At 41.8% G+C, this 14,191-nt stretch overlaps 1 protein-coding gene across 2 annotated transcripts in view; it reads left to right on the top strand.

Moving 5' to 3' along the window:
* INVS (inversin) overlaps positions 1-14,191 on the top strand; it is a 97,017-nt gene that overhangs the window by 76,450 nt on the left and 6,376 nt on the right. For both annotated transcript variants that reach the window (XM_063130844.1, XM_063130835.1), the window contains exons 13-16: positions 2,479-2,780; positions 3,505-4,297; positions 8,448-8,677; positions 11,077-11,160. In XM_063130844.1, coding sequence (XP_062986914.1) covers positions 2,479-2,780; positions 3,505-4,297; positions 8,448-8,677; positions 11,077-11,160 — 1,409 coding nt within the window. The remainder of the gene's footprint in view (positions 1-2,478; positions 2,781-3,504; positions 4,298-8,447; positions 8,678-11,076; positions 11,161-14,191) is intronic.

Below are 14,191 nucleotides of genomic sequence, written 5' to 3'. Positions count from 1 at the left end.
CCTTCTCTGTGGAACTCTCTGCCCCTAGAGGTCAGGCAGGTGCCAACACTGCTTCCGGCGCCTCCTGAAAACATCTCTGTTTCGAGAAGCCCTCCCCAACTGACTACCCACTATTTTTCTGGCTTCTTTGTTTTTAAATTGAATAATTTTAATTTGCTTTTTTAATCTTCTTTCTTTTGCTGTTTATATGTTCACTGCTCTGGAATCTGTGTTAGATAATTGAGCAATATATAAATGTAAATAATAAATAAAAAGCTCTCTTTGCACCCAATCCAACCAGTATCTTTCTAGTCACTGCCTTCTGCCTAGAATAGCTACCTTGGTTGCTAAATTACCTTCAGGTTGGAGAATTCCAGACTCTGTACGGGCAATAATTTCTGTTGAGCAATTAGAGTGACTTCTCCCTTACTGCCATTGTGCCATTAGCTTTGATCTGCATCACTCTTTGTTCATATGTAATGGTTAAACGAGAGGTTAAAACCCCACTGCAAAGGAAATGCCCATTTTCCTAATTGCAGCTAGTTAGCCTAGACCCATAGAATTCAAAGGAGATGTCAAATTTGCTACACCAGCTCACAAGTAATTCCTAAGGTCAAGTCAGTTTCACTCCTATGACAAATTTTACATGTGAATTCACTGATATTTGTACATATCTGAGTTTTATTGGGTCTATCAAGATCTTTTTTCATAAGCCTCCCTGAACTTAAAATTACGTTAGAATGCATTTTTAAAAAAATCTTAGCTAGAGTTGGTTTCTTTGTTTAAATCTCTCATATAAACGTACGATATAGAATGCAACAGCCCTACAAAGTAGTTCTCAGTTATACCCCTATTGTAGATTGGAAGGTTACTCTGAGAAAAAGTACCTTACAGTATCCCAGCGGTGTATTCCTCTGTTGACATTGTGGGCTAAATCTGGTTTGCATTCCCAGGCAAGGATCCCCCATAATTCTCAGGTTGCAGTAAAGGTAAATCTGTTTAAATTGCCCCCTCAGATCTCCTCCCAAGCCAAACCATGCACTCAGTTGCATGCAGAAGCCACGTGCCCCTTTGATTTGCATGCAGAGTGATTGCACTTTTAAATGTTCAAAATCTATTTTTAAAAAATGCTTGTATACTAAGATCCGAGTTAGAGCAGGAACTCCTTTCTTTGATGCTAACTTATGTGTGTTTTTAACCCGTCAGCCACCGGCTCAGGCAATATACTGCAATATTTTGTTGCTGGGCCCCACTTGTATTTTATTAGTCTAAGGTACTGCATGACTTTTTGAATTGGTCTGCTAGCCAGAGACACCGATGGAACATGAAATGACAAGGCTAAGGCTTTTGCTGTATTTGAATGTACCTTGCTTGTCTCGTTTCTTTTATTGTTTCTGTTATGGAGTGATGGGAGGGGGCAGCCTGTGGGCTTCGTTGAAAGAAAAGAAAATAATTGTGCTGTGAATAGCAAGGCCTAATTTATCAAATCAAAATGGCAGAGAGATCTATATTGTAGACAGACACCCACATATAGTCTAATTTGTGTGGTGGCAATATTATTATTTGAAAATGTGCCACTTCTGTCAGTGCCAAAGGCTGAATGCTGAAGTGCCTCAACCTACACAGAGTGCAGTTTGTGGCTCAGTTAGCAGCTTTTTGTGCAGCAAGGTTCAGTCCGCTGCTTCTGTGGAGAATACATGATAAGATAGCAATGACAGATGAAGCTAGGGCTTTTCCCTGACACAGTGCACTGAAACGACACCTTTTGCTGTTGCTTGTGAATCACAAGAACTGATGAAGACATTCTACATAACTAGGCTGTCATGTATCAACCGACTACAAACCATGTTGCAGCAGTGAAAGTTTAAAATATCAGAGGGCTGCATGATCCGACATTCACCACCTGTCAAGATTTTTGTTTGTTTGTTACCGCGGCTAATTTTTTTCTGTTTCTTTTTTTGTGCAGCGCTTGTATTTCATTTCTGCTTACAACAAATTAAGGATCCTTGAATGCATGAGGCAGGAACTGTCTGACACTCCCCTCCCCACACATACACACAGATATTCAAAATAAAAGCAACATAGCAGGGGGCAAAATTCAGCACAGTCTGATAGCTCCATCCGAGGAGCGTTTTATTGCACACTCATTACTGGGCACTCGCGGATTCCTCGGGGGTCCTTCACATGACGTCGTCTGCCTCATAGGCCCATTGAAATTTAAGTTAGTTGTGACTAATTTAAATTCCATTGATTTTGATGGGTCTACTCTTAAGTTTGACTAAATCTGTATCTAACCCCATATTGCACTTTCCAGTCTAAACTATTTTATATGGTGGTTGTGAGGATACCATGGGTTAGCCCATTGGAGGACAGGCGGGGTTCAAATAAGATATAGACGTTTGCTTGTTTTTACAAATCCCCACGTTTTAAAGAGAGATATGTAGTGATGGGCTCCAAATGGTTTTCACGAGCTTTTAATATTACAAACACTGATTACAGAAAACGTGAGGAAGAAAATAGAAGGAAAGCCACAGAGCTGCAGAAAGAACTGCAGAATTCCAAGAGCAACAAGGTCCAATTGCAGCAGGAGGATCTTTCAGAAACGGAGAGGAGTCACACGAGTCTTCACACTGCACAGTGCCCTATTCAGCATGGAAACAGGCCTCCCTCTGGCAACGGGTCTCAAAAACAACCGGGCAAAAGCAAGAGAAGCTCAGCCACTGTCTTACCAAACAAAGTGGCTGTCAAGAACAAATGCCATTCCACGGAGCTGCTTGGTGATGATCACGGAAGAAAATCAGGTTTGTAATCCCTTTTGTCGGGGCTGGTGGTCTTACGGCAAGCAGGAATGGAGCGTCTTAAGAGCAGCTCTGCCTGTGTCTGAGCAATGAGTTATTTAGGCTCAGGAGCCAGGCCAAAGTCTGCTGTTTTATAAGACCAGCTGGAAGCTTATTTTGTCACCTGGCTGTGCTGAGATAGTAGTTGCAATAACATTCCCTGGCCTTCTGCGGTACCTGTACTACAGCACAGCAGGGAGCAGGCCAACAGCTCCCCCCCCCCCCCGCCCTCCAGCAAACTGCCATGTAAGATGCCAGAATCCCATGGCTAAAACTCCTGGTTCCAACTAGTTGGGAAAATGCAGTTTTGTGCTAGGGAGCTATTTATTTATTTATTTATTTATTTATTTTATTACATTTCTATACCGCCCAATAGCCGGAGCTCTCTGGGCGGTTCACAATTGGGTTTGCAGATACATGGACAAGACCTGTGCATAAAATCCTTACTAGAAAGATGCACATAGAACAGATTTAGCCTCTTACATGCTTTATTCTCTAATTTCTGTTGCCTGTTTATTTTCGTTATTTATGGATTATGGATTAAAACATAAATTAACTTCCAAAAACAATTTCATTTAAAGACAATTAAGCTTTTCCATATATCATAACTCTGTCTCAAAATGTGCCAATCTGACAAACTCGTGTTAGGAAACCAGAATTCTTTTTCATCTTTTCTCTCTCTCTCTAGAGGTCACCAGGGCAAACAGCAAAAGCAAGTCTGCCGGTGTCCCTCTCCATTCCAGGAAGGACAATGATGGGTCTAGGCATGAGGTTGAAGCAAAGCATCAAACTATATCTGCTACCTCAGGCAGGGGTGGTAAAAAACACAAGGAGCCTACTGCAAGAACAAATGGCGCCTTTAAGCATGCCAGGAAAAGGCACGATTCCAACAGTAAAGCTGCCAGCTCCGGGGGGAAATCAGAAAATCTAAGTCAGTCAATAAACAATGATATGGACCATTGTGAAAAAATAGCAGCTTGTATTCAGAAAAGTAACTGCACTAATGGAAGCACGAGGAATTCAAAACAGTGTGAAATGGCACTTAAAGGCAGCCCGCAGCAGCTGAAAGCAAGAAGCAAAGAGTTAAACAACGAGAGATGGTCCCCAGCTGGCTCCAGCAGGCCTGGCAGTGCCAAAGTGGCAAGTATGAACAACACACTTGCTGCTGTTCCACAGACTAACAAGGTGACAAGTCACAAGGCCTGTCCTTTGCTGGCCAACAATGCAAGGACTATGAGGCTGATGCCCAGCAGAACGGTAACAGACCGTGGCCCTCTAGACAGTGCAAAACTGGAGAGGCAAGCTCTAGTGTCATCCAGGAATTCTGAGGATCAGTCATGCTTTGTTCAGCGCAAGAGCGGAAATATTGAACCCATCCCATTAGGAATCCGGATGCAGATAATAGAGAAGGAAAGGGCAAGGAAAGAGCTCTTCCGGAAGAAGAACTGTGCTGCATACATTATTCAGAGGGCTTGGAGAAGGTAGGGACACCCCATTATTTCTCCTTTTTCTAGCTTATGTCTTCTTAATTACTGTTTTAACATTTCGTCATCCAGGCATAGCATCTCACATGCAGCTACATCTCACATACTTGACATTCTGACGTACTTTGGGCAACGTGATGCCAAGTTTGCAGTTGTTGCATCAAGCACAGTGGAGGGAGGCCTGCAACAGGCAGGGCAGTAGAAAAGCTAGCCAGTGGGCTGGATGCATCAGCAGGCCTCTTGTCACCCTCTAGCCATTTCACATATTAAAGGGGACATGTCAACAAAGGGTGTATGACTCACATCTCCTCTTTCCACACTTCTAGGTATCAGGTGAAGGGGGGATTTGTGCATCTTGCTCCTGATGTAGAGACGGTTCACAATCTCACAGGGGAGACTATTGTTCTTAGCAGCAGCAGCAGTATTTATATTACGTACCTAAAAGCAGACTACCCAAAAGTCAACAGAGAGAAAGGAGGATAAATGGTCAGGAGAATGGTAGCTAGAAACAACTTAGATAGGTGAGCAAATGGCATGGGTTTTAATTTTTTTTTAAAGGATATAGAAAGGGAAACAAGTATCTAAAAAGAACAGAAAGGAGGCCACCTTCATAGAGGAATGCAGGGGATGGGAGAGAGGATCATTTCTAAAATAAATAATTCAAGTCGTACGTACTTTACAGACTCTCTATGATGAGCGAAACATTCCACAAAGTAATGCTGCAGTACACTTTTGACTTCTGGGATGGAAGTTTCCAAGGGGGCAAAGCTCCTGCCAAAAGGCAAGCCCCTGCTCCTCATGAAGAAACACATTTGGTGCCAAGCAGGGCCGCTACTGCTTTAAAGCGCTTTATAACAGTTTTGAAAACGATATATGGAGTGTGTCCTGGGCCCCAGCTGGTGTCAAAACTGTTATAAAGCACTTTAAAGCGTTTTAAAGCAGTAGTGTAGATCTTGCCCAGTAGACCATGTGAACCCTTCCATTCCCTTGGCATGTTGGTTGCCAAGAGAGGGGAGGGATCGCATTGCAGACCACCACCACCATCTTTAAAGTGGCAGTGGTTAGTTTGAAGGAGGCGACTGGCAGGAGGATTGGCATCCCTCCTCTTTCTTGGCAAGGGCTTTGCCAAGAAAGAGGGATGCTGGTCCTGCTGTGCAGTGGGAGAAAAGGGCGAGTATTTCAAGTTTCTTTCCATAAGTGAAGGTGGACAAGTCGTAAGGCCTGGTGGGTCAGGAGAGGCAAGGGCTGGCAGGGTGTGGCAGGAGGTGGAGCTCATAGAAAATTTAGTGTGCAGTACCCCATGGACTACAAGTCCCCTGCCGCCAAGTAATACCATCCACACATGATATCAAGCCACCATAGATCAGCACAGTCTGTAATAACTGTGCCTTAAGAAGAATACTGGAACTAAGCTACATTCAGTTTCAATATCTCAAGAAAGTGAGTCATGCTACATACGAGACACATTCAGAATGCTTCCAGACAAAGGCCTCCTAGTGCTAGCAATCAGAAGGCATTGTGAAGCTGCTCTGTCTTTTTCTCCATAATGGATGTTCTGCATTAAGGAAAAAGACAAAAGAACCAGTAAGAAAACTTGGAAGAGCTATGAGTGGAAAACATCAACATCTGGATCCCTCGTAAACTTCCATGCTTGAGGTAGGGTGGTGGCTCTGTGCTGGGACAAAAGTTGTGGGCCCTCCACCAGCTCTTACTGCCACCATGTTGCCCCATGTCAGCATCCATCTTGTCAATTATTAAAACTGGACTGGACTTTTCACATCCTAGAGATGGTTCCATTCCTCTGTATCAGCTAGGAACAGTATCAGCTAAAGGCCTCAATGCCAGCATATTCTCAGTTCAGGCACCATTCCTATTGAGATGGGCTTTAGCAGGCTACTTTTTTACCCATGTTCATCTATGCAAATTGCTAGGCCAGAAGTTTAGTTTACTGCGTATCCATTCCCCAGTTGCTGTACAGGGTTATCTGCAACGTTTAGTACTTGCCACTGGATTTGAGAATTACTGGCTCAGTTGTCCTTCTACGCTGCAAAACCTGGGAGGATGGGTTTGCCTAAGTTGATCCACTGCTAGGAAGGGCCCCAACTGCATTGTCCACATATTTTAACGACTTCCCTGCAACAAATCAAGAAATGGAGTCTTGATCAGAATGAAATATGGACTGTACTAATTGTTCCCAGGATATGTTGTAAGGAAAACAGGTGCAGACATAGCTTTAAATCAGTTAGAATTGGTGTCGTGTTACACAGAAAACATTTTAACTGCTAAAGAAGTGTTAAACAGTGAAACATACTTAACAGGAAACTAGCATACATTCTATGTAGATGGAGATATTTTGTAGTATATTCAGTAACGTGTTGCCCTTGGCTGACTTTGGGAGATCTTGATGATCTAACAGAGAAATTCCTACAGTTTCGCTGGTCTTCAAAATTTAAGAGAAAAGTGTGTACAGCTTTCCAAAAATTCTGCAAATATTAATAGCATCTCCCCCAGTTTCCCCGCCCCAATTTATTTATTTATTTATTATTTACTATATTTATATATTGCTCCCCATTGAAAATTTTGGAGCGGTGTACAAGATCAAATCAAATCAAATCAAAATAAAACTTTAAAATAGATTTTAAAAGAAGCAAAATGTACAGTGAACTGTGGCTGGTCATTAAGGAAAGGCTTCCTGGAATAATTATATTTTCAGGAGGCGCCGAAAGGAATACAAAGTTGGCGTCTGCCTGGCCTCCAGAGGCAGGGGGGGCTAGCATGCTGAAGGCTCTTCCCCCGGTGGACTCCAATTGGAGGATGGGTCTGTGTGGAACCACCAGGAGCAGGCCCTTGGATGACCTCAGTGACCGGATAGGTTGGTAGAGGAGAAGGCACTCTCTCAGGTATCCTGGTACCAGGTTGTTTGGGGCTTTGTACACAAGTACAAGAACCTTAAACCTGGCCCGGTAGCGACTAGGCAGCCAGTGCAGTTCCCTCAGCAGAGGAGTTCCATGCTGGAAAGGGGCAGCTCCAGACAACAGCCGAGCTGCAGCATTCTGCACTAGCTCCAGCTTCCGGAGCAGCTTCAAGGGCAGCCCCACATAGAGCGCGTTGCAGTAATCCAATCTTGAGGTTACCAATGCCTGTACCACCGTGGTCAAGCTCTCCTTGTCCAGGAGAGGCTGTAGCTGGCGAACCAGCCAAAGCTGGTAAAAGGCACTCTGAGCTGCTATGGCCACTTGCATCTCCAGTGACAGAGATGGATCTAAGAGTACCCCCAAACTATGAACCTGATCTTTCAGAGGGAGTGCAACCCCATCCAGAACAGGCAACGAGCCTATCTCCCAGACTCGGGAACCACTCACCCACAGGGCTTCTGTCTTGCCAGGATTCAGTTCCAGTTTATTGCCCCTCATCCATCCCATTACTGAGTCTAGGCAGTGGTCCAGGACCTGCACAGCCTCAACTGATTCAGTTATTACAGGGAGATAGAGCTGCGCAGCATCAGCATACTGATGGCATTTAGCTCCAAATCCCCTAATGACTGCTCCCAACGGCTTCATATAGATGTTAAATAACATTGGGGACAAGATACTGCCCTGTGGCACCCCATAGCTCCATTGCCAAGGGGCAACATCAAATTTCAAATGGATTCATATCTTATTTAAATTATTTCACTCAGATTCTTTGTACTCTTACAAATCAGTTTAAATGACTGAGAAGAATTGTTGTATATTTAGGTAAGACATATTCTTTTTACAGAAAACAATAAAGCATACCCAATTAATTGTAAATTTATCCCAGTTTTGTGTCTCTTTTTTCCCATTCTGATGTAATTTGTTAATTTTGCCATTAAAGCAAAATCCCACAATTTATCTAACCAGTCCTGTATTGTGCGTTGTTTCTAGTCTCCATGCTTGCAACGTGCAGAGTTTTGCATTGGTATCTCAAATGAAATGATGCCTCTAAAATTTAATCCGGCCTTATTTTCTCTTATGAAGAAATCTTTCACTTCCACAGAGGAGAATGATCCCATTAAGGGGAAATGTTTTCCCAGTTATTCACAATGTGAAGTGGTTCACGGAAAGCTCTGGAATTGAAAAGAGGTCACATAAACCAGGCATTTCTCCCCTTTCCTTTCTCCTTCCAGGTACCAGTTAAGAAGTCACTTCCTTCAGCTTTTCAGTGTTAAGCAACAATGCGAGGAAGATAAATGGCGAAAAGAAATAGCTGCCTTTTGCATCCAGGTCACTTGGAACAAGCAGTTGGACCGAACCCCTTTGAAAACCGTTCCCTCCAGCAAAAATATAAAGTCCATGAACAAAAGCAACTCAGGTCTAAACTCCACACAAAAGCCATCCACCCTGAAGCAGATATATGGTAAGAATGCTTGTTGTTGAGTGCTTATTTGGGGGAGTTAAGAATTCATTTATATATATATATAGGTGGTAATGAAATATCCACCAGATTTGGAAATACATTTTTTCATGCAGATGAAAATACTGTGATAATGGTGTTTAAAGAGATTTGAACATTCTCTAAACCACCATAAAATTATTGATGTTCAAAATATTAGTGTGTTATTTTTTTAACCTGGACAACAGCTATAATCACTGGTATTGCCTATGATGGTTACATAAAATACCCATCTGGATGCCCATCAACATAATGCGCAGCTTTAAGCCTATGAACTTTCAGAGCTTTTGGGGATATTCACTCTTAGGAATGGAAAACTGGACTAGATGGAATTTGGTCTAATCTTGCAAAGCATTTCTTCTGTGTTTACACAGCAGCATTCAGAAGTGTGTTGTTACAAAAGTGTGTTAGTGCCTATTATATACCTTAGCATTAATGTTTTTTTCTAAAGCAGGTGTATTTTCTAGTACAGAGGTTCCTAATGGCTTAGAAGATGTCGAGTACCTCTGAGTTATAAGATAAAGAGTAATATTCCCATAGGGCAACATAAGAGGCCTTTTCTACAGTTGCCTTTTAAACATGCTTCCATGCTGTAACAGTCTTTCGCTGTTTGCATTATAAACACTTGACATTTTTTTTAAAAAAAGTGTAGGGTGTAGGGTTGGGAAGTTGATTGAAATTAAAACATTGTTTAGGAATAACCCAGCCTTCTCCAGATATTTTGAACTTCACCTCCCATCAACCCCTGCTAGTATGGCCAATGGTCAGGAATGCTGGAAGTTGCATTCCAAAACATCTGGAGGGCACCAGGTTGGGAAAAGCTGGGATAACCCATTGATAGTGGATGCAGAAAGGGATTCTAATAATAAATCATTGCAAGCATCTGAATGTATGCAGCTGCCTTATACGGAGTCAGACTGTTGGTCCATATAGCCCAGTATTGTCTAATATAACCAGCAGTGTCTCTCCAAGGTGTCAGGCAGAGGTCTTTCATATCCCAGATCAATTTAACGAGAGATGCTGTGGATTGAGTTAGCAACCTTCTGCATAAACGGCATGTACTCTACCACTGAGTGGCTGTCCCAAGCAGTTGGCTTAAAGACAGATGAGATGTAAGCAGTATCAAGTAGCAGTGTTCCAAACAGAATCAGAATTGGTAGCACGGCTGCATAGGGGGTGGTTTCAAATCACCAGGAGCTGTGGCTTCAGATGCTTTAAAGTTTACTGGATAGTATATATAAGTGGGAGAGCAGCCATCTCCAGCCTAGGCCTAGAACCATCTGGTTAAGAGTTGTGTTACGTTCTCTTGTTTTCCCAGATTTCCATGCAGCTGTAGAAGAGTGGTAAAGCTGGACTTTAGAGCATGGTCATAGACTTAAACTGCCACATGCTCCATGTAATAAGATTTTAAGCAGCTAGTGACTTCCTCCCACCCTCTTACTCTACCCTTAGAAGATACTAGTTGTTCACATGTGCATTTCCTCTAGAATTCCTTGTTTTGCTCAGAGGGAGACACAGTTGATATGACCATTTCCAATATTTTGTTTATATGGCTTAGTTCTCAGCCTCAAAGAGATTTCCTGATACATTTTGGTAGCTTTCACTCCGGCAAGATTAAATGCTCTTCCATTGGCAGACTGGGTGGGTTGGCACAAGGGATTTCCTAAGAAGGATAGAGTATGCAGTTGCAATTCTGTATCGATTGAAGATACTATTCATGTACTGTTAGAATGCTCTATTTATAATGATCTCAGAACCAAATACATTCATCCGTTGTTAAGATCATTGAAGGGAAGGCCATCCCTTGTTAAGGCTTGTTTCCTGTTGTCTGATGCTGAGAAGTATGTATCTTCTAGAACTTCTAAATTCCTTGTCAATGCTCTACAAATACGTACCATGAAGTCTAAAGGCTGTATGGGAAACTATTCACTCTTAATGGTTTATTAGTAGAGTTTTAAATTGCATAGTTTTTTTTTCTGTATTTGTGTATAGTGGCAGTTTGCTAAGACACAATACGTGTGTGTGTGTGTGAAAGAACTCAAGTCACTATGCATATGCACTACACTTGTGTGAGTAATAAAGCAAATGCATTGGCAGCAGAGAAAAGGAAAAATATATCTATATGTGCAGTGATTTTGTGTACTTCAAAAAATAAGCAATAAGCCTCTTCAGATGCCGTCTAGGTGCAACGCTGGCAACAGAAGGCTAAATTATTATAATTATCTTTATTTATATGGTGCATAGTTATATTAGATGCTTCTTTACATATTTGACTACAAGTATAATACAGCAAGAGAGAATGTATGATGTACAAATGCAAGCATGTTTGTTCATCCATGGCTTTTGAAAACTTGTTTTTAAAGGACGCTCTCAAGAGGGAAGAGTGATGCATCCAGTGAGACCTCCGTCTTCAAAATACAAAGTTTGTGAACTACAGATGCTATCAGGTACAGTTCAGACCTGTGCATTGACTTTCTTTAAATATTGAAATTAGGACTGGGCCAAAAGAGGAGAAGCAGCCAGCAGCAAAAAGAAAACCCTTGGAGGCATTATGGAAGGTGACAAAATTGCTTGCCCATTTAGAATGGCAGTGCTGATCCAGAAAGCATGGCCTTCACTCTCCATTGGCTTTGAGGTGTTATATTGCAGCCAGATCTGATTAGCTACACGGTGAGCATGATGACGTTGTGCTTACTATATAATCTAGAATGGCTGGGATCGCTATTCACAAGGAAATCTAGTAACTAGATTCTAGCTCTTAAAGAAATAATAGCACCCAGGCAGTGAACAGGCAGCAAACAAGGTTAGAGGGGTGGAGTCTCAGGGAACATTTCATCCCTTCTGGAAGCATTACTGTTGCCCCCAAAATCAAAACAGGTAACTATCTGGTGTAGCCTTAATTAAAATGGTGTATATTTTAGGCTTTAGGATTAGAACAGTCCAAAAAAGATCAGTTTATTAAAAAAGAAGACACTTTATTAATCTGGCCCATTCGTTAAATGATCAGATAATATTAGCCTTGCACATCAGCCCTTTTAATGCTCTTTAGGATATTAATCATTCTCACTGTTTTAAAACATACCATGCTATAGACTGATCAGGGGGACATTGACCACTAAAATAATGGAAGCAATGAGGCAAGTTGAAAGAGATTTAGAGCTCCATCAGGTGAGCGTTTTACTGCATGCTTGTTGCTGGGCGCTCACGGGTCCCTCTCACAAAGTCGTCTGCCTCCCGCCCCTTCTGGCCTTCCTCGCACCACAAAAAACAACCTAGAAAGTCCGATATTTTTCTAAAAACGGAAGTTGCTGCTATCTCCTGCTGTGTGCAGGAGACGCAGTGCAATCAGAACAGCCCTCTAAATGGGCCACATGCACATTGTTTACTTTTGAAAGAGGAAGTATCAAGCCACAAAACCGGGGGTGAAGAAGTGACAGTAGGGAAGTGTGATTCCCCCCACCACCACCGGCCCCGTCTGATGGAACTCTTATAGACTTTCAATTTGCATCTTAATCTAAACCCATCTATAAAGCCTTTTGAAGGTACTGAATTTAAGGTTTAAGAGTAAATGCAACATACCCATCAACTGTGCTTTACAACCTGCCTGCCTGGCTCATAAATGTATGGAAATTAGACTAAAGCATATTGTTTAGCAATGGACTTTCAGCTTACAATGCATTTCTACTGTAGACCTTGCTTTTTTAAAAAAAATATCCCCACTTGCTCTCTGTTGGATTAAACTGTAAAAATTGGGAAACATTTCTTAACAAGAGAAAATAATGTGTTAATTGAATAGTAGCAGTTTGAAATTATGTGAACTTAATGGCTTGCTATAGATGGTTCTGTAAAGTGTGAAGCTTCATTCATTTTAAATTTAAACAACATAATCTATGCTGCAAAATTGGTAGATCAAATGTTTAACTTAAAATACAGTTATCAGTTCTTTTGATTACCTTGCTGTATGGGGTATGAATTCCATGAGCTGGTACAGAAATGTTGATTTGATTTCTATTCTTGTTGCCACTGTCCTGTTTTATAAAGGCCTTCAGTGAGACCTGAGTTATAATTACAGGTAGGTTTCTCTATGCTGAATGCACAGAAAGATTCTTTGTTACATCATCCTAAGGAGTTATCAGAGAAGTCCATCTGCCAACTTTCACACAGTCATGGCTAATCTATGAGAGACCTGAAAATGTTCTAAAATTTTAATTCAGCATGGTTCTCCCTTCCCCCCTGCCCCCACATTAGATTCTCCCTCCTCTTGTGGTTTTCTACGCACTTCAGTAGGAGGGAGTTGGCAATTTCAAAAGGCCTTTACCTTTTCATAACTTGGTGATGAGAGTAAGACAAGTGACAGGGATTTTGTCCACTCTGATCAGAACAGTACTTTCATTCACCAGATGGAGACTCAGGAAGCTTTTGACCTGTCTAAAGAAGACTGTACATTTTCCTGCATGCATCACAATGGTGTTTTTTTAAAGTTCAGAGCTTTCATCAATACTGTCCAGTAGGGTATATTCGACATATGTTTCTAGAAATGATTAGAGTGAGCTCCACTTGATACATCTCTCAGAGGTGATATAGAATAAATATCAGCTCTAATAGTGCTGCATCGCTTTAATAGGGATGCATCTTGTTGAAAAAGTTCAATTGCAAATCAAACGGGGTACTTTAAGCTTACATCTATAGGGTTGGATTCACAATCTGCCTTCCTCAAGAACCTCAAAATAGGTTCAGCACCTTGAATAGCCCCTTTAGAGTTCTTTTTGGTTCTGACTAAAACCTGGAGCAGATTCACTGCCCCACTGACACCGGAGCTGCCAGCCTCCACCAACTTGAATGCCCTTCAGTAAAGGAGCACCCGCCACATTCAGAGGCAGTCTGTTCTACTGCCAAACATTTCTGACTATTAAGAAGTTTCTTCTACTTTTTAGCTCAAATTTACTTTCTTGCCATTTCTACCTTTGGTTCTAGCCCAGTCCTCTGGAGCACTAGAGAACAACTCTGCTTCATCTTCTGCTGGACAGCCTTTCAGATATTTGAAAATTGCCATCATGTCTCCCCTTAATCTTCTCTTCAGGCTAAATGTACCAAATTCTTTCAACTATTCCTCATAGGACATGATTTCTATACTCCTCATTTGCATTTTAGAGCTGCAAGCTGCCATGTTTGAGTGTGAAAGCTAGTAGCATTCTCCAGAGAGAATAGTCTATGGAAAATTCATTCATTCAAACTGTTTTGAAAACTTGCACAAATTGAATTAATGTCTGAGGCTCAAGATCCAGCCAAAGCTCAATTTTAGCAGGTCATGAGCATGTCAGAAAGAGAGGATGAAGTCATTCAGCATTGTCCTCCACATGACATCTCTGCTATTATGACATCACTGGGTACCATGGCATAACTGATGTAGCCACATGCCATTCTGCAAATAGTTGACTGCATGGAGGGACCAGGTAAGGAACACAGATGGGTCACTCA

The sequence above is a fragment of the Elgaria multicarinata genome, chromosome 1, assembly GCF_023053635.1.
Source record: "Elgaria multicarinata webbii isolate HBS135686 ecotype San Diego chromosome 1, rElgMul1.1.pri, whole genome shotgun sequence".
NCBI lineage: Eukaryota > Metazoa > Chordata > Lepidosauria > Squamata > Anguidae > Elgaria > Elgaria multicarinata.
This window is presented reverse-complemented; position numbering and strand designations above follow the sequence as displayed.